A 27,843-nucleotide genomic window follows, 5' to 3' on the forward strand; every position below is an offset into this window, starting at 1 on the left:
CACCCAACATATTAGCTTTAGGAGGGAATTTTGAGAAGAAAGATATTTTATCAGTTAAAATGGCAAATATCAGACATACACAAATCCCTGGAGTACTAAAACAAAGGCCTCTCCCCCATCATTCAGATTAGAGCTTTTCATGGCTACCTGGCAATTCCAACACATCCCAGAGCACTAAACAGTTACGCAACTCACATCTCTCCATTTTTCTGCAAGAATGCTATGACACACTGTCAAATGCATTACTGAAATCAGGATAAATTATATTTATATATTTATAGCTCTTCCCTGATCTTCCAGTCTAGCAATCCTGTCAAGAAAAGGAAATGAGGCTAGTTTGCCGTGACCTATATTTGATGTGGCGTGATGATTTTTGGTGATCGCAACTTCCCTTTTTGAGATGCCTACAAATTTCATTAACATTGTTTTCTATTTTATTTTTTGAGAATAGAAGTTCAGCTGATCAGTCTATAGTTTGGAGATACTTCTCTCTTGTGAAAATTAGAAAAAAAAGTCTCACTGCCCAATATCTTTTTCCATTTAAAAGTATTTTATTGTTATCTTTTTTACATTAATTTAATTTTTAAATAATTCTCTTGTCAGAGAGTTCACTGGCACAAAGAATAAAAAAAAGCCAGAGAGAACAAAAGCAGGTCTAAACAACCAATCAAAACAAATAACTGCCATCATATTAAATATTCCATCCATAATCACTCACTTCTTCAAGGAAGAAAGGACGGGGTGTATTTTTAAATCTCTTCTTCAAAGTCAAACTTAACCATTACAATTGTCCAGCATTCAGATTTCTTTCCTTTTTCATTAGTCTTTACACTTACAATGTTGTAGTCATTAAATACAGTTTCCAAGTTCTATTTACATAACTTTCTCCATGCTTCTCCATTTGCTTCAGTCTTTGTTTCTTGTAACACTGTTACCTTTGTTTTCCACAACCATCCCCAGCTAATGGACTTCTACTTTGTTTGTTTTTCTTCTCTCCTTGAAAAAGTGCTACTAGAAGTACTTTTGGCTACATGGGACCTTCCTTTCTGTCTTAATTTTTAGGGGTATATGTAGATTGCTACATATCTCCACAGGGGGTAGACATTCTAATCATTTTTTGTAGCATAAATCCAAATTGTTTTCTCGTATAGTTGGACCAGTTCATAGCTTCACAAACAACTATTAATGTGACGGTCTTTATTGACTAGTCCCATATTTTCTCATCTTTGCCAATTTCCTGGGCAAAAAGAGAGAGCTTAAAATTTAAAAAGTATATTCCTTTAATTATTATTATTGACCTAAAACAATCTTTCACGTGGTTGTTTTTTAAATTCACAATCTTTTGTTTTGCTTTTCTCCATATCTCTATTTTGGTATATAGTAGACACTTAAATGTTATTTGACACACTGGTTGACCTATCCATAGGCAGAAAGACAGCAGCTTCTGCTCCTCTAAGAGGTAGCTTAGTTATTTGAATTCACGAAAGTAGCAAGATATTATGTGATTGTGTTTTCACTTAACATGAATCTGCATCACAATATTCATTCTATTCTTCCTAGTCCAAAGATTATTCTCCCGGGAGGACAAATAAAAGCAAACCCCCCCATTAAAATTAAATTATTTCACCATTGTTCACATGACTTCTCCCTTTTCTAACTCTTCCTCTAACATCACAACATTAATCCATTTGGGAACTTTTCCGGGAATTAAGCCGAGCTCATTGGCTTTGAGTTGGCAAACACTGCCATTTTCCTTCTGAAAGTCAGGTTCACATTTGCCTTTATTTAGTCCTGTGACCTTTGACCATGTCCAAGCTCTTCCCAAGATTGCTTGCAAGGGCTCAACCTTCCACCTGTCCTCAGATATCATTTATTTCAGGCTCTTCACTGTCCTGTTTGCCTTCATCTGCCTAGATTGAACACAGTCTGGATGGGATGGGTGAGCTTCTTCACCAACAATAAGATTTCCAAAGGCCTGGGGATGATTTGGTTTGAGGCTCAGGAGGAAGTTCCCAAGATAACACATATCTCAGTCACAGCCAGAAGGCTGTGGGCTGAAGGACCAAAGATCTCTCTATTTGCTCAGAAAAACATATTTACAGGGAATAGAATCTATTTTCAGAGATTCAGATCTTATGTATACCCACTTACATAAGCACAGCTGCACCTATTTTTCAAATGAGCAAAAATAGTTCATTTTTATGTCTATATGTACATATGTACCATATATGTATACATTGTATAAACAGGCTAGTGGAGGACCCAAGAGATATGCATATGTGTATTGTATTTGTGCACATAAACACATACTTATCATGTATGTATACATGTGTTAATTATATATATATATATATATGTATGTGTGTTTTACATACATATAACATATGAGGGCCATTATTGTCCATCCTTCATTCTGGGAGAGGACCAGTGACATCAGGAAGGCGATGTCTCTACTTGCGAGTGAATTGGATTTCAGTGAGATGGAGTTGTGCAGTCATCAGTCTCACTCTTTCCTCCAGAACCAAGATTTAAGTCAGGATGAGTGGTGGTGGCCCCCCATGCACTGGGAGACCCTGGCCTTTTTAAGCCAAAGGTTTGCTTGAGGCAACACCCGTTTGGTCCTTAAAGGCTAGGTAAAATTTGGGGCAAAAGATGGCATCATTTGCCTTCACAAAAGAATCTTCCTTTTCTAAATCTGGGAGAGGAAGACCGTCAGAACCTCTGTCCAGAAGAGAAACAATTGCTATTTACATGCCACATGAAGGCTAGAATCCCATCAGATCAGAAGGGAGGGAGGGCTGAAGTTTTCACTGGGGAAGGGGATCTGGATTCATTGACTGATGTTATTTTTCAGGCTTACAAAGCAATTTACATCCATTCCCAATTTATTCAGTAAGCCCGGCACTGTACTAGGCATCGAGAATACAGAAATACAGAGACAAAACCGAAATAGTTGCTGCCCACAAGGAGCTTACTGTCTTCTGATTGTCTCCTTCATAATAGCCCCATGAGGGAAATCCAATGAGGAGTTGTCTCTCAGGTCACAGATCTGACTTTCCCAAAGTCCCACGGATTTGGGGGGGGAAATCAAGGTTTCCAAACTTGGGACCATAGATTCAGAGCTGGAAGAACTTGAATCATCCAGTCCAATCCCCTCACTAGACTGATGGGCACATCACTTTCGAGTGGTAAAAAGCCTGTCTGTGGTCAGAATATCTGCAGAACTAGGATCATTCACACCCAACTCTTCTAAGTCTAAATCTAAAGCTCTTTCCATAGCATCCCATCTGCCAATTATTCTAGAGTGTAGGAAATATGAAGAGGAAGAGAGAGATGAAGCAATTCTGAGTCCAAATCCAGGATGCTTTTGAAACCCAGACATAGAATGGTGTTAGTTTAGAGGGCTAAGTGAGGATTTTTTCCCTCTTGCATCAACAGCAGAATTGTATGATGAACCTCCTTCTCTTTTAAATATTTTCTGTAACAATGAGCAGAAAAAAGAGTTGGGCTCAAGTAGAGTTTGGTCTGGACAAAACCTAGCTTCCTAATCCTGCCAATTTTGTGTTTGCTAAGTCATGAGAAGCTCCCGTGGACTGAAAATTATCATAATGCATTTTAAAAATGTAGTTAAAGAGTATTTTCCTTCCGGCCCCTGAAATCTGTGGTCCGTAGGAAGCTTTCTTAACTGTATATGTAACCAAAGCAGGAGAGCTATGGGAAAAGGTCCAGATGCCATCCCTAAGATGGGAACAGGTTCACACATGGAAGGTGGCAATGTCTCCAGGCAAGCTGGAATTTTTAGAAAACCACAAAGTAATTATCATAATGATTTTGCCCAAGGAAAGAGCAACATTCATTGAAGAAGATTCTATATTTAAAAGGGGAAGGTGGTTCATGAATTTGCCTTTCCAACAAAATTTATGGGAGCTCATATTTTGTTCCAATTGAAAATTTTTCTGGATGTTAATGAAGCATTTTGACATCTACATAAAGACCAAGGAATGATTCCCTGGACTTGTCCTGGTCCCAAACTAACTCTAGGAAAGCACCATCCTGGTGGAAATGAGTACCTTCCATGGCCACCTTATAGTCATTGTCATTAGGATGCTGAAAACATCATCCATCCATCTATCTACCCACCCATCCATCCAGTCATGCATTCACTTTATATTTGTCAAGTGCCTCCTATGTGCTAGCCACTAGGGATACAAAGACAAAAAATGACAATCCCTGTCCTCAAGGAATTCCATTTTATTGGAAGAAAGCAACAAATACTTAGAGCAAAATAGACTAAAGTAATTCCTGAAGTCATCTTTCAGAGGTTTGGCTTTGCCTCAGGCTGTTTACTTTATTTTTCTTCCTAAGAAGGAGAGGGTTAAACCCATCCTATCGAATGGGCTCTTTGGTCTCCAGCATCTAGAGCAGGTTCAGCTTGAGTCAAGGGAAGAGCTAAGTCTGGAGGCTGGATCCAGGTTCAAGTCCCATTTCTGCAGGTTACTCCCTATCTGGCCCTGAGCAGGCAGCCCCCTCTCTGGACCTGTTTTCCTCCTCTGTAGAGGAAGACAGTTGAATTAGACAATCTCCAGGGCCCCTTCTAGATCTACAGGAGACAGGGAAGTCTGGGGTCTAGATTCTGTTTTCGACTTCCTGCCTCCTGGTTGGGGAGATGGGATTTGATGACTCTGGGCAAACTCTGGAGGCTGTATCCACACTCCTGGGAAAGGATATTCTCAGCAGAGCCAGAAGGAAGACTCTTTGCCCCCAGAACTCCCCTCATTTCAGTGGGGGAGGGAGAGGGAAGTCCCGAGATCTCCAAGCAAGGCTGCTTCTAGGAGGCAGCTACAGGCAAAGTTGTGTCCAATCCTATTTAATGTCCTGCCAGGACTGCCAGGACCCTCTAAGCTGTGGCTCTGGGGAAAGCTGCTACTTCATTTGGGCTCTGGGACCATAGAATTCCCAATGGCTTTGAGCACTGGGATTTCATTTCTATTAATATATTCATTTAATGGATCCTTTTGTGCGATATATTCATCAACAGTTCTGTCTTGAGGCTTTATCTAGCCAATAACCTTGTGTAGAATGGAAAGAAATATTAGCGATGGGCAGAAGAGGAGAAAGCTCTTGTGGCTGGAAGAGAGCAAACCCGATGGGATCCTTTGGGGGGAGGGAGTGGTGAGCAGACAGGGCTACTGTGCACCTTGGACTCGGTGGGTCTCTTGGGATAAAAGGGATAAGGAAAACTGGGAGGATATGGAAGTCTGATGAGGTCACTATCTTGCTCCAAAGCCTGCTGGAGCTATCTTTTTGTGTCTCTGAGAAAATATAACGGCCGCCCTCTTGGCATTTAGGGTCCCCCACTTGGCTTGGCTTTGCATTTTTCAGTCTGCCACCCATGCCCGCCGGGTGCCCGAGAATCCTTGCCACCCTGAGAAGGAACCTGGCAAGGACTTCTCTCCTGCTCTTTATCCTTAGCAAATCCTGGAGCTAGAGGCCATGCTCTATGATGCCCTTCAGCAGGAAGCTGGGGCCAAGATGGCAGAGATCCTGTCAGATGATGAGCGGGAAAAGCTAAAGGTGGCGGTGGAGCAGTGGAAACGCCAGGTCATGAGTGAGCTGCGAGAGCGGGATGCCCAGATCCTCCGGGAACGCATGGAGCTGATTCAGCACGCCCAGCAGGTACACCGAGGGTTTCTGGAGCCTGAAGGCTGGGCAGAGCCATGACCCCAACATAATGCATTCAGAGACATCCAGTCTCCGGGAGCCCAAAGCCATGGCCAAGCACATGGAGGGGCTCCTCAGCGGGTGCTGAACCTCCTGATCTTCCTGAGAAACTTCCTATTCCCCACTACCTCCAGCTCCGTGGCTCAGCCAAGTTTTCCCTGGTGATGGGCGGAGCTTGTGGGAGCGAGGTCCCGGCCGGGCCCTGCGGGGCTGCCCTTGCCAACCTCCCTGATCTGATGGCCAACCTCCCAGGCCTTCGCTCATTTGCTGCTGCTTTGCAGCCTCGGAAAGACTTAGTGAGTAATGGTTTGTGATGGTCTTTCCATGGAGCACTTTACACGTGAGCTTGTGAGCAGGCACAGGTCTCCAGGGCCCCTTTTTCTTTTGGCTTCCCCAAGCTTGGTGACTTTTAAGGGATTTTTTTCTTGATTTTCCACTTTGCAGAGGATAAAAGAGCTAGAAGAGAGAATTGAAGCCCAAAAAAGACAAATTAAGGAACTGGAGGAAAAGGTAAGGAAGTCCTGATGCTGTGGGGCTTGAACCAAGTAGGGCCCAGCTGGCAGGAGTCCCGTGCCCAGGAGCCAGCTCCTAGTTCCCCGGGGGAGAGTTAGCTCATTGCTCAGTGGAGCAGGATGGGAGAAGTCATGTGGCTCACTACAGAGAGAAGTGCCCAGAGCTCAGGAAGTCCTGCCTTCAAGCCCTGCTCATGTGACTCTGGGCAAGTGACCTTATCTCTTGAAGACCTTTCTCCATGAATGAGCTGTGGGAAGGCCCTGATCTCCCTCTTAGAGAGAAATTCTTCTTCGGGAGCTCCCTGTACTCGTGAAACCCAGGAGCCCCCACTGTTTCATCACAAGTTAAAGTGAGGAAACCAATAGGAGATGCAGAAGAAACTCTTGGTTGGTTGCTGCTGGCCCTGAACTTGAACCCCGAACTGTGTTCTCCATGTCAAATGCATACTTTCTCTGCCCCAGTTATCTCTAGCACGTCTTTGCATGACATGGAGCTGACACAAAAACTTATCCAAAAGACTCACTCGCTTTTTTGTCTGTGCCCCAAACTCCTCACAAGTGACGACTCCTTGGGGTTTCCACGTGGTGGATTTGATCTAACTTTTAGAGCCACTTCAACCGCATGAGATAGGTTAGGTAGGCTATGGACCCATTTACAGAGGAAAAAAAAACTGAGGCTCAGAGATAAGCTCAGACACTCAGAAAACTGACGCCAGAATAGCATAGCTGGTAAGCAGAAGGGACAAGATGGATTCATTTCTCAAATTGCCAGATTAAAAGCCCAACAAAAAGACCTTTTTGGAGTCAGAAAAAACCTGGATTCAAATCCAGTTCAAAGGCTTCCTGTCTGTGTAACTTTGGGCCTCAACCTCACCGGGCTCTTGTTTCCTTAGCTCTATTACATATGAAAAGCCCAAGAGACAGAATTTCTGAGTAATTAATAATCTATTAACAATAGCTAATTAATCAATAGTTTGCTAATGATCAGTGCATTGATGACCAGTGGTTTCCTAGTAACCAAAGACACCTAATGAAGACAACACATGCCTTAAATGTGTTTTTGAGGGGCAGCTGGGTGGCGCAGTGGATAGAGCACCAGCCCTGAAGTCAGGAGGGCCTGAGTTCTAATTCGGCCTCAGACACTTAACCCTTCCTACCTGGGTGATCCTAGGCAAGTCACTTAACCCCTATTGCCTCAGGAAAAAAAAAAATGTATTTTTGAAAGGGAATGCCCCTGACCAGAGAAGTCAACCCTGATTAGTGGATGTATTGATGAGGAAATGGGCTAGAAGCCTTTCGCTCCCCACACTGAGAACAGGGCTTGATCATGAGACCCAGGAGTCCATCTTCACCCAGGCCAGTCTGGTTGGCTTTTGTCTTTGTGAGCTGCGTCACCTAAACTCCAGTGGAGGGGGGGGGGGCGAGGACCTGGGCAAGAACTCACCCAGATTAAGTTCTTTTGACACCACACAGAAGCAAACCTTCTATTTGTGTGGGGTCCCACCCAAGATGGAGGCGCGTGTTCTCCAGGATTGATGCAATGTGCCCTTCAGAGACTGGTGATATGGGCTGGCCCCTAAAGCAGAAAATAAAGAGAAAGAGCTTTAATCCTAATTTAATCACTGTTGTTAACTGAACAGCTAAATATTTGGCTGTAAAATGAAGTCTGGAAGTAGCCGGTCTCTGATGCCCCTGCAACTCGAGGTCTTTGCCCCGGTGATGCCCTAAGCCAGGAAGGCCCGGATTTCTCGGGCGGGCACTTGTTTATTTGTGGACAAATGGCCTCCCCAAGCCCCACCCTCCTAACCCCTCCTGTGGGGTCACCTACCTCTTTCCTAATGGCAACTCGCCCTATTCTGCCTTAACACATTGGCTCTTCTTTACCAGACACACTGTAAATTCTGTTTTTTCTCTCTTTTCTTCCATTTCCCCCTTTCTTTTCAGTTTTTATTTTTGTTTTTATTTTTCTCCTTAGCTTTCATCCTTTGGTCATAGTCCACCCGGGCGCCCAACCACAAGGGGTGAGTAACCTGTTTGACTCTTTGGACCCTTCACTATCTTGCCCGCTTTCTTGGTCTTCATCCGTGTTTCTCTGGCTGTTTCAGCTTCCGAAAGAAGACCGACGACACTTTTCTCTTCTTGGAACGGGCAGCGATGGTTGCCAAGACAAAACCCCCAGACGTTAGGACCTCCACTTCTGACTCTGCCTCCTGATTTTGTCCCTGAAGCCAGAAGAGGATTTATTCTCGGTGACCTCCTCCTGGAGCGGCAGGGAGAGAGAGAGCGTGAATTCCGACTCGGTGGGCTCTTCTTCGGCACCCGCCCCGTGGGTGACCGTCCACTTTCCACGAGCCAGAAACCCCAGAACAGCCTTCAGCTCGGCTGGAGGGCCATGTCCTCATCCCGGTCCCAGGAAGAGGTCCCGGTCCCTGCCGTGCAGGGAGTGTCCCTCCCCCCCTTCCCGTTCTCTTTCTCTCTCTCTCTCTGCTTCTGTACAGAAGTGCCCGCCTCCTGTGCCCTATGTTGCACATCCCTGCTGTATGTTGTAACACAAATCTCCAAGGAAGGATGCCAGAAAGAAGGGGACCTCTGGCCGCCAAGGGTGGGGCAGGAAGGGACGGTCACGTCGTGAAGAGTAAAGGGAGACGAGATCCCTCCATTTTGGAATTCCCAGGAACAGTGGGCTGCCTCCGCTCCCTAACCAAGAGAGCGGGCCAATGGAACGGGGCACGCACTCCGGCTTGCCACGCGGCCCAGAGCAGTCGGCAAGGAGAGCAGCCACCAGGTGCTGACAGTCCCCGGTCGTCTCTGACGATCCTGGCTTCCAAGATTAGGCCTAACGAGGGGGCTCCTCCCCGGGTCCTTACATAACAATTATGGTCCATTCAACTTTGACCTGTATCCCCCAGCCCAATATGCTCTTGTGCCCCCGAGGAAGAGCCCAAAGTTGAACAGAGCAACACTGAGCCGAGGGCTAAGAGCGGGCGGGGATGGACCGGCTCAAGGAGATTGGGCAAGTGAATGGACTCCTCAGGAGAGAGCAGGGAGAGAACACTGACCGATGCAAGGCCCGCCTTGTGCGAGCCACCCAAGACAATGTCTGAGATAGAGACGCAGGGAGCCTCGAGGAGGCTCCCTCCCCACCCACCCACCCAGCCGCAGTGCCCAATCCCCGACTGGCCCGGCCAAGGCGGGGTGTTCCAGGTCCGGCAGAGAAGGCCTAACACTCAGACCACCCCTTTCCCCAACCCGTGCTCCGCTCCCCCAGTCTCCCCATGGATTCCTCCAAGAGGAGCAGGAGAAACCACCTTGATCTCCCCAGGAACTATGGAGGAACACTGCCGACGAGCTGAGCGAAGGTAAGGAGGAAATGGGCCGCTGGGCCTTAGAAAGGCCCTGAGTCATCCTGAGGTGCCGTAATACGTGATGTTCTGCAAAAGGGGTGATCTCGCCGAGTCCTTGCAATGAATTTCCACTCCTAGCTCCCAGGGAGGGGAAACTGAGTCTTGCAGAGCTTAAGGGACTTGCCAGTGATCCCAAGGAGCGCTAACCCCAGCTTGCCGCCTCTAGAGCCACTCCCGGCTAAGTCGATTCAGGGGTGCTGGACATAGACCCCACTTGCCTTCTGTGAGAGTCTCCCACAGACTCCACAATGGCCGTAGAGTGGCAGGGAGAAAGGCCTAGTGGGCCATGTGAGGGCTGCCTTAATTAATTGGAACAACTAAGTGAACAAATTGTCAGGTCAGGAGGGCCGGAGTTCAAGTCTGGTTTGACTCTTACTAGCTGTGGGTCCTGAGCAAGTCACTTCATCCCTGTCTGCCTCAGTTCCCGCCAGTGAGATGGTAATTGTAGAATGCGTAACCTCAGGCCTGGCCCCCAGTAAGCAGTCTTCAATGCGTGTCTCGGGAGGAGTTTCTGCGTGTCTGTGGCTGCTCCTGAGCCTTCTCCCTTTCCAGTGCCGTCGCTTTGGGGAAAACCGTTCGCCCCCTTTGTCCATTAAGGGCTGTTCCAGCTTCACCTCGAGGGGTTGGGGCGCCTGGAGAGCCCTGGAGAGTTCCAAGAGCTCTTTGAGATCGTCCACAGAAGAGGGGCGGGGCTAGTGCAAGACCCCGCAGGGTGGGACTCAGAGGGAGGACCCTCTGCTTACAGTCTCTCCCCCTCCCCCCTCTCTCTGCTGCCCTGTCTCTGTCTCTCTGTCTTCCCCAGGACAGAAACAATGGCAGACGCCCTAATCCCATGCCAGGGCTCTGCCTACCCTGAGTTGGCCCTGGGCCTCCTCCCCCCTGCACTTGCTGCCCTGCCCCCCCTGCACCCCAGCAGGACCCCACGGCGGCTCCGCCCACTCTCAGACAGCCCACGCCGGGCCTGGCCTGACCGCTGAGGGATGTCACTGTGCGTGGACAGCCAGGCGTGGGGCTTTAGTAGAGATGCAGGGCCACTGAGGCCCGGCCCATTCTCAAGGAGACTCCTGGGGTTGCCAGCCCAGCCCGGTCAGAGGCAGTGGCCAGCGTCCGCGTGAGGGGGGTCACCACGGGGCTCTCCATCCGCTTCTCGAAAATAGCTCAAGGGAGGTGGGTCGGACTCAGTCATTTGTCCCATCCCCTCCAAGTCCGGAGCCTCCTGGTGCGCCTGTGAGCCGAGCTTGTGCCTGCCTCTCCCCGCCTGCTGAGAGAGACTGCTCTTGCTGGAGAGAGAAGGGCCTCCCGTCCGTGAGGCCGGCTCGGATGCCCCTGCGCCCTGGGACCCTGGGGAGGGGCAGTCAGCTGAGGAGGGGCCACGCCTGGGTCAGGGCCAAGTAGCAGGCAGGCTTGAAAGCTGGGGAGGGGAGGGCTATAGGCTGGAGGAATGAGATTCCACAGAGAGCCCAAGTTCAAGTCCCCGCTCTGGGACAAATGTCCTCTTCTCCTTGGGAGAAACGGAGCCGGAGGAAGCAGTCCGTCTCGGCAGTCCTCCCCCACGGACCCCCAGAGTCCTCTTGCCCCAGGTGGACGTGAAGAGACGGAAAGCTGACGGAATTAGGGAGGGCAAGCGCCCGGCTTGGGGGGGGGGTGAGTAATCGGGCTGCAGAGGAGGCGCCTGGCAGCCCCCGGGGACGGGCCGCCCGCTCCGACCTTCCGGAGCGATCTGGCTGCGCAGAGTTGACGGGGAGCCATTTGGACTCAGTCTGGGCAGTGAGGCAAGGAGCGGAAGGTTCTGACAACTGTGCTGGAGGCCAGTTCTGAGGCCGGCGCCGGGTCAGCGCTCAAAGGGAGGGGAGCTCGGCTGGCAGCGTCGGGGCCACCCCTGCACCTGCCTTCTTCCAGTCTCCCTTGGCAGTCTCCCTTGCGACCTCACAAGCACACACGGAGGAGACGTGCTAAAAAACCAAGCCGTGATTCTGTGGTTCAGGGCCGGGAGTGGGAGACCTCCCAGACTGCCCTCCCACCCCCACCCAGGCTGGTCAGAGCTCCACGGCAGCTGGGGCAAACGAGGGAGGGAGGCCCCAGTGGCTGCTGGTACTTTCATTCTTCATTGGGATCTTTCCTCCATCCTGATCCTTTGGATCACTCCAGTAGCCCTTTTTTTTGGGGGGGGGCAGTTCCTGCCTGCCTAAGTCTGCCCCCTCCAATCCATCCGCTCAACCACTCGATTTTCTCAAAGTTCAGGTCTGATCAGTTACCTCCTCCTCAGCAAAGCCCAGTGGCTCCTTAGCAGTTCCCGAATCAAAGACAAAATAGCTGCTTTTGCCTTCCAAGCCCGACAGTGCCATGAAGAAGAGCCTCCATGTGTCAGCCCGAGTCCTCCCCTGGCCACTGGCCCTCCTCTGCGCCATTTACTAACCTTCCCCAGCTTCCTCTAAGTCCCCTAAAAATCTCACCTGACGGAGCCTTCCCCTCTTCCCTTAGCTCCCGCGTCTTCCCTCCATTCGTTGTCTCCTCTGTCCGGTATACAGTTTGTATATATTTTTTGCTTGTGGTCTCCCCCGTTAGATTGTGGGCTCCTCGAGGAAAGGGTCTATCTTTTGTCTCTTGTGTCCCTAAAGCTCGGCACATAGTAGGTACTTACTGATCCCTCTTAGCTCACCCAGAGAGCCTCCCCAAAGGTCCCCAAGAAACAGCTCAGCAGAACTGAATCTCCCCCCAACTGGCCTCAGGGGAGCAGGGAGGAAAAAGGCTGAGCTGGCTTTCGGTTGCAGTTTTAGGAAGGATCCTGACCCTTACCTAGTGCCACAGGCCTGAGGTCAAGTCCAGCACAGGTCATGGGGAAGCCGTGAAGAGTCCTGGGAGCACTTCCTGGACGAGTAACAGACGAGTAATGGATATATTCCTGATGAGCTGCAAAGGACGGTCCTCTAAAAGGCAGCATTTGAAGAATGGGGGGCCGCTAGGGGGCACAGGGGATAGAGCACCAGCCTTGGATTCTGGAGGACCAGAGTTCAAATCCAGCCTCAGACACTTAACACTTCTAGCTGAGTGACCCTGGGCAAGTCACTTAACCCCAGCCTCAGGGGAAAAAAAAATTTAAAAAATTAATTAAAAAAAATTAAGAATGATCCTGGAGAATGAGGAAAGCTCCAGCTCCCCTCAGATCCCCTCATCAGTACTGGCTTTCCTAGACCCTAGCGAGATTGAGAGTCCCTGGGACTTTTGGAGTGCACCCAGCCTAACCTCCTCATTTTATACATGCATATTCTAAGCCCCCCCCCAAAGGCTTAAGTGGTTTGTTCTGGATCCCACAGGTACAAAGGAGCAGATTGAGAATTCACAGCCAGGTCCCCGATCCCAAATCTCGACTTCTTTCCACAAGTTCCCATTTTTGCATCTGCCCAGACCGGGGACAACTGAAGGGCTTCTCCCTGCTTTCTCCCACATAAACCTTGCCCATCAGATAGGCTGAAAAGGAAGGGGGGCCATGAGTTCCAGAGCTTGGTCTCTTTTGGGGGAAGAACCCATTTGTCTAAGGCTGGCTTGTTAATGTTCCCTTGGCTTTCTTCCTCTGGAAAGCTCAGCCCCTGACCTCTGGAGGCCAAGGCCTGATTGGCATTTCCAAGCCCCTCCCAGCTGGGGGGCTGCTCTCTACTCGGGCCTTCACTGGTTCCCTTGGAAAGCAATTGATTGACTCCATCTGTCCAGGCCTTCTCGGCATTCCCAGCTCCCCTCCCAGTGCTCTGCCCGGCCTGGGCAGGGGGGAAGCATAATGTCTCCATGGAGACTGGGAGTCAGCCCCTGTGTCACGGGACAGTTTTAAGCCTTTCCCTGCGGCCTCAACATCTTGGGCTGTTTAAAGAGGACATCCCTGCGGTTCTGATCCCGCTGTTCTCCTGGGAAATCAGTGGTTCCAGAGGGAGTCTCGGATGGCCTCCAGCAGACTCCTCGGGTCAGCCTTTAAGAGCCTTGACTGTCTTTAGCCTCCACTCTCAGCAATTCCTCATCGCTCCCGTGTGCATTTTACGAGGGGCTGGGACTTGTCCTCTGGTGGAGAACCCCAGAGCTCTGGGGGACGGGTCACCTCGCCCGGGCCCCGCATTTTACCATCCTAGGGGAGCAAACCGCTGTGTCCGGTGTCTCCATAAAAGTCCGATGGCCAGGCCTCGGAGAGGATGCACGCACCTCAGGAAGTGTCTGAGAAAAGTGCCCTCCGCTCCAGTGGGGGGGGGCGCGCTGATGGCCAGAGGAGAGAGGTCTGGAGTCCCATGAGCCTGGCCCTTGCTAATCGTTGGCCAAAGCCTGAGCCTGTTTCTTTCTCTCCAAAAAGGCGGGTGATGGACTCGGTGGCTTCTGAGTCCTTCCAGCTTAGGATCCAGGGGGCAGGGGGCAGGCGGCTCCCCACAGTGGGCCTGGCTTCTGCTGGCTGCTCCGAGCAGTTCAGTAGGATCACAGCTCTGCGTGACACTGGCAGGCTGATGCCCACAGAGCCTGAGGACGGTCTCCAGTGAGCCCTGAGAGGGTCAGAAAGGATGGCGCTGGGTTTGAAATGAAAAATTAAGGGTTGGGCGCTTCCTAGGGAGAACAGCCCAGCGTGCATTTTATAGGGGGGGTGCCTACCATGGGCTCACCAGATTTAGAGCTTGCAGGGAGGCTGGGGGACCCTCTGCCCCATTATTCAGGGGAACAGAGAGGCTGAGAGGGCCAGAAGAAGGAGCCCAAGCAGACATTACAGTAATGGGAATCTTTCCCAGGCAGAACCAGTGGAGAGTTTAGGGTGGCCCTAAATTGAGTCACATGAACAATTTATTATCTAGAGGCCTGGGCTTAAATCTGGCATCTGCTCCGGATCTACCAGGGGATGAGACCCCAGGTGATCATGAGCCCTAGATGGGTCTTTCAGGGAAATACAGCAGAGCTGAACCAAGCAGGAAAAAGGAGATGAGCTTCAGGAAAGTCAACCAAAAAAGGGAGATAGCTTTCAATATTTGTTTTAAAAGTTAAGCTAACACTTCCTAGCTGTGTGACCTTGGGCAAGTCACTTAGCCCCAATTGCTTCAACAAAAAAATAAAAATAATAATAATAATAAAAGTTAAGCTACGCTGATTTGATGTCAGCATTCCCCTAAAGCCTGAGGCTGCCAAAGATTCTAAGCCACAGCAGAGGCCCTGCTGATTCACTGTATCAGAACCAATTGTTCTCCCTTCTACTTCTCTCTGTTTCTCTGGCTTTCTCTTCTTCCTCAAAGGCAGGATCTAATCCTCCCACTGGCCGTCAGCTCTGATAGAATTTTCTTGATTGCTCATCAACTGTCACCCAGCTTCCTCCATGCAGGCACTTGCTCTCTGTCCCATTGCCTGGCTCTTTCCCACAATCCCAGCCTCCAGTCCTGCTGAGCTCTGCTTTTTACTGCTCTTTCCCCCATAAAGTGAAGGCCAAAGAGCCCAGAAATTTGGAGGCTCAGCTTCTCTCTTGACCCCTCGGCTCCTTCCCCTGCTGCTGGCTTCTCTGTACTTGACAGGGTAAAGAATCATAGGTCTGGAGATGAGACCGACCTGGAGATGAAGTCAGACTCTTGTATGATCTGGACTGGCTCAACAATGAATGAAATATGCCCAAGACTAAAATGGGGATGGGTGGGCATGTGATCAAGAAGCTTGGGGCCTCAGGGTTTTAGAAGGGGGTACAAGGGAAGACACTGTGAGTACTCCACCTGCCAAAAGAGCCAGTCATAGCCCCTCAGGAAACAAGGGGTGTGTGTGTGTGTGTGTGTGTGTGTGTGTGTGTGTGTGTGTGTGTGTGTTTATAGGGGGGAAGGAGAAAGGAAGGGAAGGAGGAGAGAAAGGTAGAAAAACCTGTGACTTAATGGTTGCCTAATTTAACTAGTTATTCTTGAAAAGTCTAGTGTCTTTTACCTACAGAAGGAACATGAGCTCTTGGGAGAAAGTCTTCTAGTACCAAAAGCACTCTGTGCTTCTCCTCTTGGAGCTGTCCACAGCCTTGGGTGCTGATGAGCACCCTCTATGTCTGAATGCTCTCTCCTCACTGAGTCTCCAAGGTACTCCTTTCTCCCAATTCTCCTCCTCTTTAGATGACTGCTCTTTCTCTGTTTCTTTTGGGGAATCTCTGGTCAGGTCTTGACCCCCAAGATTCCATTCTGGGCTCTCTCTTCTTCCTCTACACCAATGATCATCCTTATACAGGCTGATTTTCTCAGCTTCACTTGAGCAGCTCTACCTTCCCTCCTGAAAATCCCCAACTGCCTATCCAGACAACTCAGAGTGAAAAATCCCACAAGCATTTTAAACTCAACACACCTAAAACTAAATTCTTTCTTCTTTCATCCCCCTAATAATGGAAGGTCGAATTTTAGCTAGGAGGTGGAGCTGAGGGGATCTCTCTAATCAAGCTGCCTTTTTGCAGCCTGTACTTATTGTCCTTGACCATGTTTCTAAGGTCACACAAAGTAATTCTAATCCCTCTCCCCGAGGTGAATTCTAATAATGACATGATGATAATAGTAAGAATTTTAAAAAGAGTGCCAGGCACTGTGCTAAGCCCTTAGAAAGTAGCTGAAATTTCCCTGATCATCTGTTCTTTGAGCTGAATATATCTAAGTGATTCAACCATACTTCCACCACCTTCTACTACTATGTTTATTCATTGTATCTCTTGGTAGAATGAAAGCTTCTCAGGGGGAAGAATAGGAGTTTTTTTTTGTCTTTTTTAGTCCCAGTGACAGTTAAGAACCTGGTAAACAGTAGGTACTTAATAAATGGGATTATATTGAGTCAGAATTAATCTTCAATCATCCTTTCATTTTAGAGATGAGGAAACTATCCTAAAGAGGGGAAGTTGGTATCCAGAATCTCATGATTATGGACAATGTGATATTTACTCTTGGATCTCCTGGAACCCCTTCATGGGGCCACCTACATCGTCAACATTTGATAGATGATGGAATTCCTTCATTTTACAGATCAGGATATTTGGTTTCTTCATTCTATTATCATATGTTTTATTTTTTTCTTTTTGTTAAAATAACAGTTGGCTTTATTATTTGTTTTTAAAAAGGTGAACTTTATAAACACTTGGGAGATAAAAGTTAGACTGAAGAATGAGAGTGTATACAATCTCTATTAAAGGAAACAGAGCCAAGTGAAACTGAAGCTTTTCACTTTTCAAAATAATGCAGGCTTAACTGTCTTTAGAGCTCTTCTCATGCTGCTGCTTTTTTTTGTCAAATCCTTTAAGTCCTGCAAACTGTTGAAGTATAATTTGAAATTCTTTAAGTTCATTTTTGAAAGCTTTTTATTTTCAAAACATATACACAGATAATTTTCAACATTGACCTTTGCATTGACCTTATGTTCCAAATTTTCCCCTTCTTCTCCCCAACCCCCAGATGGCAAGCAATTCAATATGTTATACATGTTCAAATGTATGTTAAATCCAATATATATAAATATATTTATACAATTCTCTTGCTACATAAGAAAAATCAGATCAAAAAGGAAAGAAAAATGAGTAAGAAAACAAAATGCAAGTGAACAACATCAGAAAGAGCGAGAATGCTATGTGGCGGCGCAAACTCAGTTCCCACAGTCCTCTCTTTGGGTGTAGATGGCTCTCTTCATCACAAGATCATTGGAAGTGGCCTGAATCATCTCACTGTTGGAAAGAGCCACATCCATCAGAATTGATCTTTGTATGATCTTGTTGTTGCCGTGTACAATGACTTCATAGTTCTTATTTCTCCTGTTGGTCATTTCTTACAGAACAACAATATTCCATAACATTCATATACCAGAATTTATTCAGCCATTCCCCAATTGATGGACATCCACTCAGTTTCCAGTTCCTTGCCACTACAAAAGGGCTGCCACCAACATTTTTGCACATGTGGGTTCCTTTCCCTTCTTTAAGATCTCTCTGGGATGTAAGCCCAATAGTAACACTGTTGGATCAAAGGGTATGCACATTTTGATAACTTTTTGGGCATAGCTCCAAATTGCTCTCCAGAATGGCTGGATCCATTCACAGTTCCACCAACAATGCATCAGTATCCCAGTTTTCCCCTCCAACATTTGTCATTATCTTTTCCTATCATCTTAGCCAATTTATTATGTGTCTTCTTGTTGCTTACAAATTGTAGCTGTAACAGATGGCATCTCACATCTTCAACAGTAATTGTGCCTCATACTATTAAGTGGTCTTTTTGCATGGAACTGGATTCCATTTTTACTGTCTGGCCTCTCTGGTTAATTCTGATGTTGTTCTGCCTACGTCTTCTAGTGCGGTTAGCTTGCAGGGGAAGCCTGACTAGTCCTGGTGAGGTTGGGGGCTTATCAGTGAAATTGAAAAGACTATTGGATTTGGAAATTAAGAGATAAGTGGTAACTTTGGAGATATTTGAATAATGAGGTCAGCAGCTGGACTAGGAAGTTGAGAGCAAAAGGAGAGGATGTGAGGCACATATAGTAGATGGCCTTCTCAAGGAATGTTTGCCACAAAATTCAGAAGAAATGTAGGATGATAGTCTTTTTGGAAGGCTCAAATGAGAGCTTTTTAGGATGGAAGAAGATACAGACATGTTGATAAATGGTAAAGAAGGAGCCACGAGTCAGAGATAATCTGAAGAGAAGCGAAAGAATGGAGATGACTGTGGAGGCAATCTCTTGGAGGGGACATGATGGAATATGATTGCTTTTCAGGTGGAGAGGTTTGCCTTGGCAATGAGAAGGGCCACCTCTTCATTGTGGAGTGAAGGGAGGCAAAACCAAGATGGTGAAGTCAAGGCAGAGACTCCTTTTTAAGTTAAGCTCCAAACTGCTCCAAATTCCTTTAAAATTTTAGATATTTTAGAGTGTCGGAGCACACAAAAAGAGTGAGTGGAACATTTTCCAGCCAAAACCCAATTCAGAAGGTCAACAGGAAAGGTTTGTGGCAATAGAATGGGAGTACAGGGTGCAGTCCCAGTACACGGGGTGCCAACCTAGCCCTGGCCCTGACCCTGGTGCCAGCAAGGCAGTAACAAGCCTTGGGTCTCTGAATCAGTATTGGTGATTTCTAAATCTCTAATCCCGGAAGATCAGCAGCAAAGGTTTATCAGTAGGTTGAGAAGGCCTTGGGAAACTAGCAAACCATGAACAGTAGGGGCAATGGTGGCTGTGGCAGCTCCCTGAGGCTTCAACTCACAGAATGTCTCTTTACTAGAACTGAGGGAGGATTCTGTTGCTTTAGCACACTAGAATTTACTTCTGCACCAGAGCAGGGACATTCTTCACAGTTCTAGTGCAGGAAAAAGTGTGTGGTCAGATTCCTAGAAGGATCTCTGAAAACAACTGAACAAAACCTCTGAAGCTAGGAACAGTGCATGCTCCACCCTGGAAACAGAGCCTTACTTTACCAGAGTTAAAAGCTAAGTAATAGACTGGGGAAATGAGCAGACAACAGAAAAAGATTCTGACTAAAGAAAGTTACTATGGTGAGTTATTATGGTGTCAAGGAAGATCAAGACAGAAGTAAAGGAAGAGATAGTGATAGAAGGCATTAAAATTCTTAGCCGAAAGAGTGGGAGGAGGGGCGATATTAGGAAGCTTGAGGGGAGCTGGAAAAGTTTGACATTGCTACTGAGATAGAGAAGTGATAAGAAAGGTATAAAAGGATTGCTTAGCAGTGAGTGCCTACAAATTTGTGGAGGACCTGGCTACAATGATTACGTGATTTTCTCCACTTTTATTCAGCAGCACATGTGAATAAAGGTGACATTTGAGCATAGTTCCAAATTTGACACTTGTTAGGTTCTTACTAAGTGCTAATGAGATATTAGGTTCTTACTAAGTGCTAAGTCGGTACTTGACAATTCTCTAGTTTAGGCCATGACTGGGAGTTTTACTTGTGAATTTCTGGGGAAGAGCTTACATGCTTAGGAGGAGCAAGTTCATTGGTTGAAGTAATTTTTCCCAGAAGCCCTTGCATTATCCCACGCCCATTCTCTGGTAGGATAAAAGAGGGAAGTCATTACTCTGGACCAGAGTTGACGGCAACTATCTGGAGACAACGGTTGTCTACAGGAAGAAGAATCTCTCCCAGAGATTTGAGTTGACACAGCAGATCTCCTCCCAGAGAGTGATCAGCAGCTTCTGGAGACAACAGCACGTTACAGACACTTGATAGGGTTCAATCAACAATTTGATCAGGGGCCAGGAACTCAAGAGAAGAGCACACCACCCGGTAGAACTGAACTAATTCACCAGAGGTTCAGGATAGAAAAGAGTAGAGAGTGGATAGTGCTGGAGAGAGGGCCTGTGAGATCATTGAAAGGTCCAAGTTTTGAGATTGCAGTGTAGATGAAAAGTAAAGTTTGAGGCATGAATGCAGAGGGAGATGGAAAGCCAATAAGAAAGTGATCAGATAAGAGAAATTCAGCGTTCAGAAGAGGGAGGTGGACCTTTTATTATTATGATAAAATCAAAGTTTGATAATCTTTGTGTGTAGTTGTGGTGGGTGGAGGAATAGGTCCTATGAAGCAAATAGATTGAATTAGTGGAGTGTTTGGAGTAATGTCACTATGTATGTTGAAGTCCATAGGAGGAGGACACAAATTGAGGCAGAGAAAAAAATTGTGAACAAGGCACCAAAATTGTTGAAGAAAAGGAATATCCTGGAGCTCTGTAGACAACTACAAGAATTTTGATTAAGATGAAGATGTGTCCTTTGAGAAACTTGGATACAAATCTCTGAAAATTAGAGAGGCAGGTAATGGCTCCACATGGGGACAAAATTTCTTAATCACTAGAATTTTCTGAACGAATTAAGCAGTGGTCTTTACTTTTCTGGGTGGCTTTCAAAAAAGGTTACATGTCATGTCAAAAGATTACTGGTTATGGGAATTACAGGTCTTTGCAGGCTCTTCTAATTCATATTCTTGAAAGTGACACTTTCATTTTTATAATTTTCTAGAAGCAGCTTTATCCTGCTTAATCCAATTGGTTTAGAATTCCCTACCTCCATCAATATTTTGACAACTTTCTTGGGAATACATAGCCAATTCTTTTTCAAATGGAAATTGTGGGGGAGAAGTGAGTTTTTCCTTATTGTCTTCATCATTTAGCAGTCCCTGAGCCCTATTTCTCCTTTACTCATTGGCTGGAGATAAATCTAAGTCTTCATCATCATCCATGCACTGCATTTTCTATTGACATAATGATTTGTCAGTTTAAGTGTGTATTAAATATCTTGTAATAGTCACCATGGATTTTTTTTTTATTTTTAAAATATTTCTTGATTGTCTATGATACCTCTTAGCATAATATAGTAGTCTTTTAATTAAATCTGAGATCATGATTCTATCCCTGCCTTCTTTTTTACTCCAATTCAAGTATACTAAATTTTGTGCCAGTCTTTTACTGTAACTCTATGTGTGTCTTTCTGTTTCAAGTGTGTCTCTTGTAACTAACATATTGTTGGATTCTTGTTTCCAGTCCATTCTGATATCTGCTTCCATTTTATGGTTGAACTCATAGTTTTCATATTCACAGTTATGATTACTGCTTATTCACCTCTATCCCATTTTCTTTTGTTTCTCTATTTCTTTGTCTCTCTGCCTCTGTGTGTCTGTCTCTTTCTCTCTTCAAAAGACTATTTTGTTTCTAACCACTGCCTCCCTTAATCCTTTTTTGTCATCCCCTCTTTCTCTTTTCCTATTTCTCTACTGGGTAAGTTACATTTCTACAGACAACTTTGTGTGTGTTCTTCCCTCTCTCCCTTTTTGAACCACAGTCAGTGAGAGTGAGCTTCAAGCATTGCCCATTCCTCAGCCATTCTTCCCTCCATTCTAAAAGCTCTTGTGTGCTTCTTTTAGGTGAGAAAAGTTTCCGTACTTTACCTCTCCCTTTTTTACTTCAGTACATCTCTTTTTCTCGCTGCTTCCTTTTTGGAGAAATCATTCCATTGTAATCAGTTCACATCCATACTCTCTGTTTATATCCTTTTAATTGCTCAAATAATGATGTTCTTAATGTCATATCTTCTCATTTAGGAATTTAAAATTTCATTTTATTGGATTTCTTATGATTAATCTTTCATGTTTACCTTTTTATGCTTCTTGTGAGTCTTGATTTGAATGTCAAATTTTCTCTTCAACTCTGGGCTTTTTGTCAGGAATGCTTGAAAGCCTTCTATTTCATTAAGTATTCTCCCTCCCCCTCAGAATTACACTTAGTTTTGCTGGGTAGGTGATTCTTGGTTGTAATTCTACTTCATTTGCCTATTAGAATATCAGATTCTAAGCCCTCTGCTCTTTTAATGTGGAAGCTGCCAAATCTTATGTGATTCTGACTGTATTCCATGATTTTTCAATTCTAATTAGAGCCAGAGCCCACACAGCCTTCTTGAAAAAAAGTCCTCTGTTATTTAATCCCCTGCCCTTCTGAAGGATTCCTCTGGTGGAGTAGCATGAGTTGTAAAAGCCCGTAGACAAGGTCTTTGGGGCCCCTTACCCATGTCCCCAGTAAAATCCATCACAGCAGTCATAAGCCCATAAGAGAAAAAGAGTAGGTTGTGTGAAGATAATTGGCCTGACAAAATAGCATTTTTGTGCTCTCCTCACCAGTATTGAAATTCTTAAAACACCCAGTGAGCTTTTACCACTCTCATAGAGTGATTCAGGCCCAGAGGGATTTTTGGGATATGGATCATCTAGAAGAAGGGATTTGGATCCCCTGGATGTAATTCAATGAAGTGCTTTCTATTGGTACCAAGGAATTCAAGTTTTTCCCAGGGATCTCAGAGGAAACTAATCTAGTGACAGTCCGGTGAGAGACTTTCTTCTCGATCCAATAAACTATGGAGATGAATTGAAGGGATGACCAGTTTACCCTGATGCTATTGGACCGCTTCACCACTGCCAGAGTGCCTCCACCCTGCCCCACTCTTTCCCCACATTTTCCTTTGGTTTTGCTCCATGTTTTCCAAGAGGGACTTTCCATAGGATAGCTCCATGTTACCATCTTGGCATCAGAATTTGAGAACTGAAAGGGCCCTTGGAGACCATCTAGTCTAAGCCTCTTATTTTCCCTGTGAGGAACCTAAGGCCCAGAGAACGTTAGCCCACCACTCAGCCACATGATTCAGAAGAGCCAAGCTTTGAAGACTGGACCTTAGATCCCAGGTTCCGGGTTCTTTCTCTCCAGGCCGCTGCTGTTTCTCTTTGGCGTGCTTTCCAACATCACATCAGCAGGTAGTGCTGCAGTTGGCGATGGGCCACAGGGAGGCAGGAGAAATAGGATATACTTGGGATCAAATGTGTAGAAACCTTGGTGTTAGCCTAGCCTAAAGCTGATCAAAGGATGGGAGACTCTAAAGCTGGAACCCCTGGAGACTGAAGCTTGAAAGCAAATTGACAACAGAACTCTCTAGAAGTGACAGAAGTCACTTTGAGCACATCTGGCTTCTGGCCTCTCATGGCCATAGTGACCCGGGGTCGCTGGAACCCTAATGTTCTAAGAAGAGACTTTGCTCTTATTCACAGCTGCCTCCCCAGAGCACGAACTGGAAGCTTTTCTCTTTTGCCATCAAGTTCACATCTCATCTAATTTTCACTATGAACCCGGATGGCAGGATCTAGTTTGAAATAATTCAAAATGTTTTGTTCAATATTCTTGGTCTCTTGGTAGGAAACAATAGTGTGCGTGTGTGTGTGTGTGTGTGTGCGTGCGTGTGTGTGTGTGTGTGCACGTGTGACTCGTCTATTTTTGTCCATCTTACATATACCAGTTTGCCTTGCAGCCGCCCAATCTTTGTCTACAATGTAGCATGCTAGAGACTTCACCTTCTATGATGAAGACACCAAATCCTAGCTATGTTGCCCCAGTTAATGGCAGCAATAGGCCCTGAGGTTGTGTCTCCCTCCTTTTGTCCATTCCCAGAGAAAGCTTAACTTCACGAACATATCAGTGACAGAAGTCCCCAGTGCAGATGGAAGGGCATGGCAGCAGACTATCCCCTTTTATTCCAGAATGATCAGGTGGCAAATGCTCATTGAGTCTTGCTGTGTGACAGGTACAACCAGTGAGCATACTGCATGAGGCAATTGAAACCTGTCCCAATCCCAGTTCCACAATTACGAGCTATGGACCAATTCCAACATTCTATGTCTCAATTTCCACATCTCTAGAATGGGAACAATATCCCTTACTATGTCAACAAGTCAGAATCACTTAATCATTTTTACAGATGAACCCAAAGTCCAGAGTGGGAAATGAGGAAAAGGAGACAGAGTAACTTGCTAATAACTTACTCAAGAGTAACCCCAGACTAGAAGCCAGGCCCTCTAGCCCAAGGAGGAGCTCTTTCCATAAAGTAGGCTGTGCTAGAGATATTAGTCATTCCATCACTTTGGCAAATACCATTGGAGCTCCACCATGGACCAAAGCCCATCCCCCCCCCCCAAGAATCCTCTCTTCCTAAAGATATCTAGATTCTGGCACTAGACAAAACCTATGAAGAAGGGAATGGGCTCAGCAAAGGTCCTGGTCATTTCAGAGAAGGGACAGGAAGATAAAAGGTAGAGGGAGGGCTGGTGATAGAACGACTGATTTTCTCTACATTATTTTCCATAAGCAGCAAAATGTGAGGACCTATTTCCAATGGAAGATGATATCTGGCATTTCTATAGCCTGACAGAGATTGCCCATCTGGTACTTAACAATGGTCCTGGGAAGTAGCTATTGCAAACATTATCTCCATCGCGCAGATGGTGATATTAAAGCTCAAAAATGATGTACTTTGGTCTATGCATTCAAGTTTCAGATTCATAATCAGTGCTTCCTGCCTGAGGACTTAGGTCTCTACCTAGGATGACCTCTCTTCTTAGTCACAAAACAGCTGTAGCACTTCAAAAATAAAAGGAAGAGGAGAAGAGAGCTTGCTAGGCAATCTGTGGTGGTGGCTTGTTTTTCTCTCCTCTGGTTCATTTTGTGATCTTTTAGTGATTCCTGCCCTCCCTGAAAAGATTTGAGGGTGTCTGCAGACAATGGCAGCTGCTCCTTGGTTGCTGCTCCTTGTCTAGTCTTTCTGGGAAATCCAGATGAATGTTTATCACTCTATCCTATGGTTCAGCATCTTCCTGCCTTTTTTAGTCTCTGTGTTGCTACTTAGTGAACTCCTGGAGCAAAGGACTAGGGAACACAGGAGCAGGAAAATGGTTTTCAAACAGAGTGGATGACCACTGACCTTGAGTGTGGTATGGACCCGCTCTGTCTTGGACAAGATCAGTCACTCAACAAACATTTGGTAGATGCATGTTACAAGCCCAGGGGACATGGCCAAGTGGATGACCAAACAGCTGGTTGCAGAGCCACGATGATTTGGGTTCCAGACTTGCCTCTGACACATTGACTGTATGATCCTGGGCAAGTCATTCACTTTTCACAAACTAATAATAATGCTGCCCTACATCGAGAGAGGGAGTTTCCTCACCAGAAATACCACATGCTAATGAAATCTTAGATTCAAAATTAAAATGTGCCAGTCATCCTTTGAGGCACTCAGGGAGCTTCTATTTTTACCTCCCACCTCTTTTAGGATTTTGCAGTTCTCTGATTCCGGGCCAAGGCAAACAATGTCCTAGAATGTGTGACTCTGCATCCAGTGAGCATTGCATTCATTTAATAATGGCTGCTTTGTTCAAAGCCCTGGGAGTAGACACTGAAAAGCACTGAGATTTTCCTGCTCTAGTAGTTCCCTCTCTCTAAGCTGAGTATGTATTTTGAGCCTTACTGTTCCTCTCTTTAGAATGGGCACTTTTTGAGGACAAGAACTGTGTTGTTTTGAATCTTTTCCTTTGTATTCCCAACATAGAACTTGACAGACAGTAAGCACTTAATTCATTCTAGTTGACTGACTCCTTGACAGTTCCCAAACACAACTTTGGTTGTCTGCCTTAACCGACTTGGACAAGCCAGAGGAGCATATGATGTTAATGAATTGTGATCACTGTACCATCCAGCTTATTTTTATCCTGCCTCTTTAAGACCTTCGAGAAAATATTGGAAATATTGACCACTAGTATTGTGAACAACAAGGATTTTTGTATTAAAGCATAAGCCTCCTCTAGGCATTTCCACAATATCTTAACGTTCTGATAAGTGTCGAGCAATTTACATTTTATACTGAAAATACCATTTTTTCAACTCCTTTTCAGAGCCAAACCAGCAAGTTGTTGCAGCCTCCTCCTCCCGGGTGTGGCTTCTCTTCCAAGCCAGCCGTCACAGTCCGTCTCCTGGGGATTTCTGCTGTCCCACGCCACTCCTCAAAACTTGGAGGAAACATCACATGTCGGAGATGATTCCTTTTCCACCTTTCCATCTTTCATCGGTTTGACAATGTAGGTCCCACTATGGTTTCTATGTGTGGGATCTATTTTAAGGAAGCCAGAAGACAGCACACGGATGTTAAGCTTTAAAAAAAATCCTGTGGCAGTTGGAACATTGGGTGTTTAGCATGCAATAGAATGCAGATCATTTTTAGACTTTTGAATGGACTAGGAAAGAAAGGCAAACTGCATGAATCAGTGAGTTTTAAGTTGGGGATTAGTGAAGGGAAAGGATGGAGTTGCTTGAAAGTGTTTGATGTGAAATTTATCAATATTAGAGACCATTTTCTGCTCATGGTATGAAAATCCACCTGAATTGGATAGGATTGGAATTCCCCAGGGTTTGTATGAGAAGGAAGTCTACTGCCCCCTGTCTGCATTGAGGACTGAAGTATCTCTTCTTTGGTGGACACAGGATAACGATTGGGGAAATGTACCATTAACAGGTCCATAGATGAGAAGGACCCATACTTTTTTGTTACCTTTTCACACAATTCATCCCCCCCCCATCCATGACAAATTGCTCACCACTGTGAGTACTTTCATAAGTGCTCTTGATGTCATAGTCTCATATTTCAAGGTTAAAATAAATATCATTGAATTCTTAATGTCCCGGTAGGTTGGATTCCACTCACTCCATCAGCCTCTCACATTTGTTTTGCTTAGAGCTACAGTGAATGCTATTCCCTTTGAAGCTGAGCTGCTCTGGAACTCTTGGATTGAAATTCAGTGGAATGTACTATGCAGGCATTTCTAAATAGGCCTTAAATTAAATGCCCACCAGGTAGCCCTAGTTTTCTTCTAGGGGAGCCCAGGGGCTTCAGTGCTGCTATTTGCTGGCCCCACTGTGGGTCTGTATGAGAGCGTTTGCTGCCCCAACCAGTGTCAGGACACGTGTTTGAAGTGAGCTGAAGTACATTTCATTTTTCTTTACCTGGACCATGGTTTTGCATGTTGTAGATATGTCTAAAATACTCCTTTCTCCTGCCCATAAACTTCACTCCCATAAGCATAGCTTTTTTAAAAATTAAAAAGTTAACTGTATAGGAAAGAGAAGCATGTAAATAAGTCTTGATACTTATAAAAATGTCGATGTTTATATGTAAAAAGGTATGTATATAGAAAAGAAAAAAAAAAAAAAGGCTGGTTGAATGTTTTCAGAGAATAGCGCCCCCTAACCCAAGGCTGCTAAGTGGCCACTCTGGATCTTTTCTGAGGCCCATCTGGTCTATTCAATACAGCCTCTTCTGTTGCCCAGTACAGTGATTTCATTGCATTCATTTAAAGATCTCATTCTTGCTCATGGATACATGCACCCTTTTAATCTTATTCTCCAAATGTGAGATTGGGGGGGAGAAGAATTTCAGGCTAAATGCAGGTTCTTCATGGACCTTTTTGGAGCCTTGGGTTTCCAGGAGCAACTCCAAACCCTGAGTATTTGTAAATCCGGGTGCCTCTCCCATATTCTCGTTTTAACTTTTATTCACAGGCAGGAGGAGCTGGATTGACATTTCTCTCCCCTTTCCCACTACATGCACATCTGAATTACTAATATACTAAATGCTTTCCTTGGGAACTTGAGAAACCCATGCAAATGTATTTCTTCTAAACAGAGTTCCTGAAGAGATGCTAAAGTCCCCTGAAATGTTTCATTAAGAAATGTGAACTGCATACTCATTAATCACTACTCCCATGCTTTGTTGAGAATACAAACAACACTTGTCTTCCTGAGTTTGTTTAAACTAAAGCCCGATTAAATTGCAGCATCCTTTGCTGTACCTTGGATTGAGATCTATGCTCTAAAGGTCAAGCTGGTAAAGGCCTGTG

At 45.8% G+C, this 27,843-nt stretch overlaps 1 protein-coding gene across 1 annotated transcript in view; it reads left to right on the forward strand.

Annotated features, from left to right (window-relative positions):
• JAKMIP3 (Janus kinase and microtubule interacting protein 3) overlaps positions 1 to 27,168 on the forward strand; it is a 157,382-nt gene extending 130,214 nt beyond the window's left edge. The window contains 5 exon segments of the mRNA XM_074297199.1: positions 5,473 to 5,676; positions 6,166 to 6,231; positions 8,209 to 8,254; positions 8,339 to 9,592; positions 25,846 to 27,168. Coding sequence (XP_074153300.1) covers positions 5,473 to 5,676; positions 6,166 to 6,231; positions 8,209 to 8,254; positions 8,339 to 8,865 — 843 coding nt within the window. The 3' untranslated portion in view covers positions 8,866 to 9,592; positions 25,846 to 27,168.
• The last annotated feature ends 675 nt before the right edge of the window (positions 27,169 to 27,843 follow it).

Source organism: Sminthopsis crassicaudata, chromosome 2, assembly GCF_048593235.1.
Source record: "Sminthopsis crassicaudata isolate SCR6 chromosome 2, ASM4859323v1, whole genome shotgun sequence".
NCBI classification, from domain to species: Eukaryota; Metazoa; Chordata; class Mammalia; order Dasyuromorphia; family Dasyuridae; genus Sminthopsis; species Sminthopsis crassicaudata.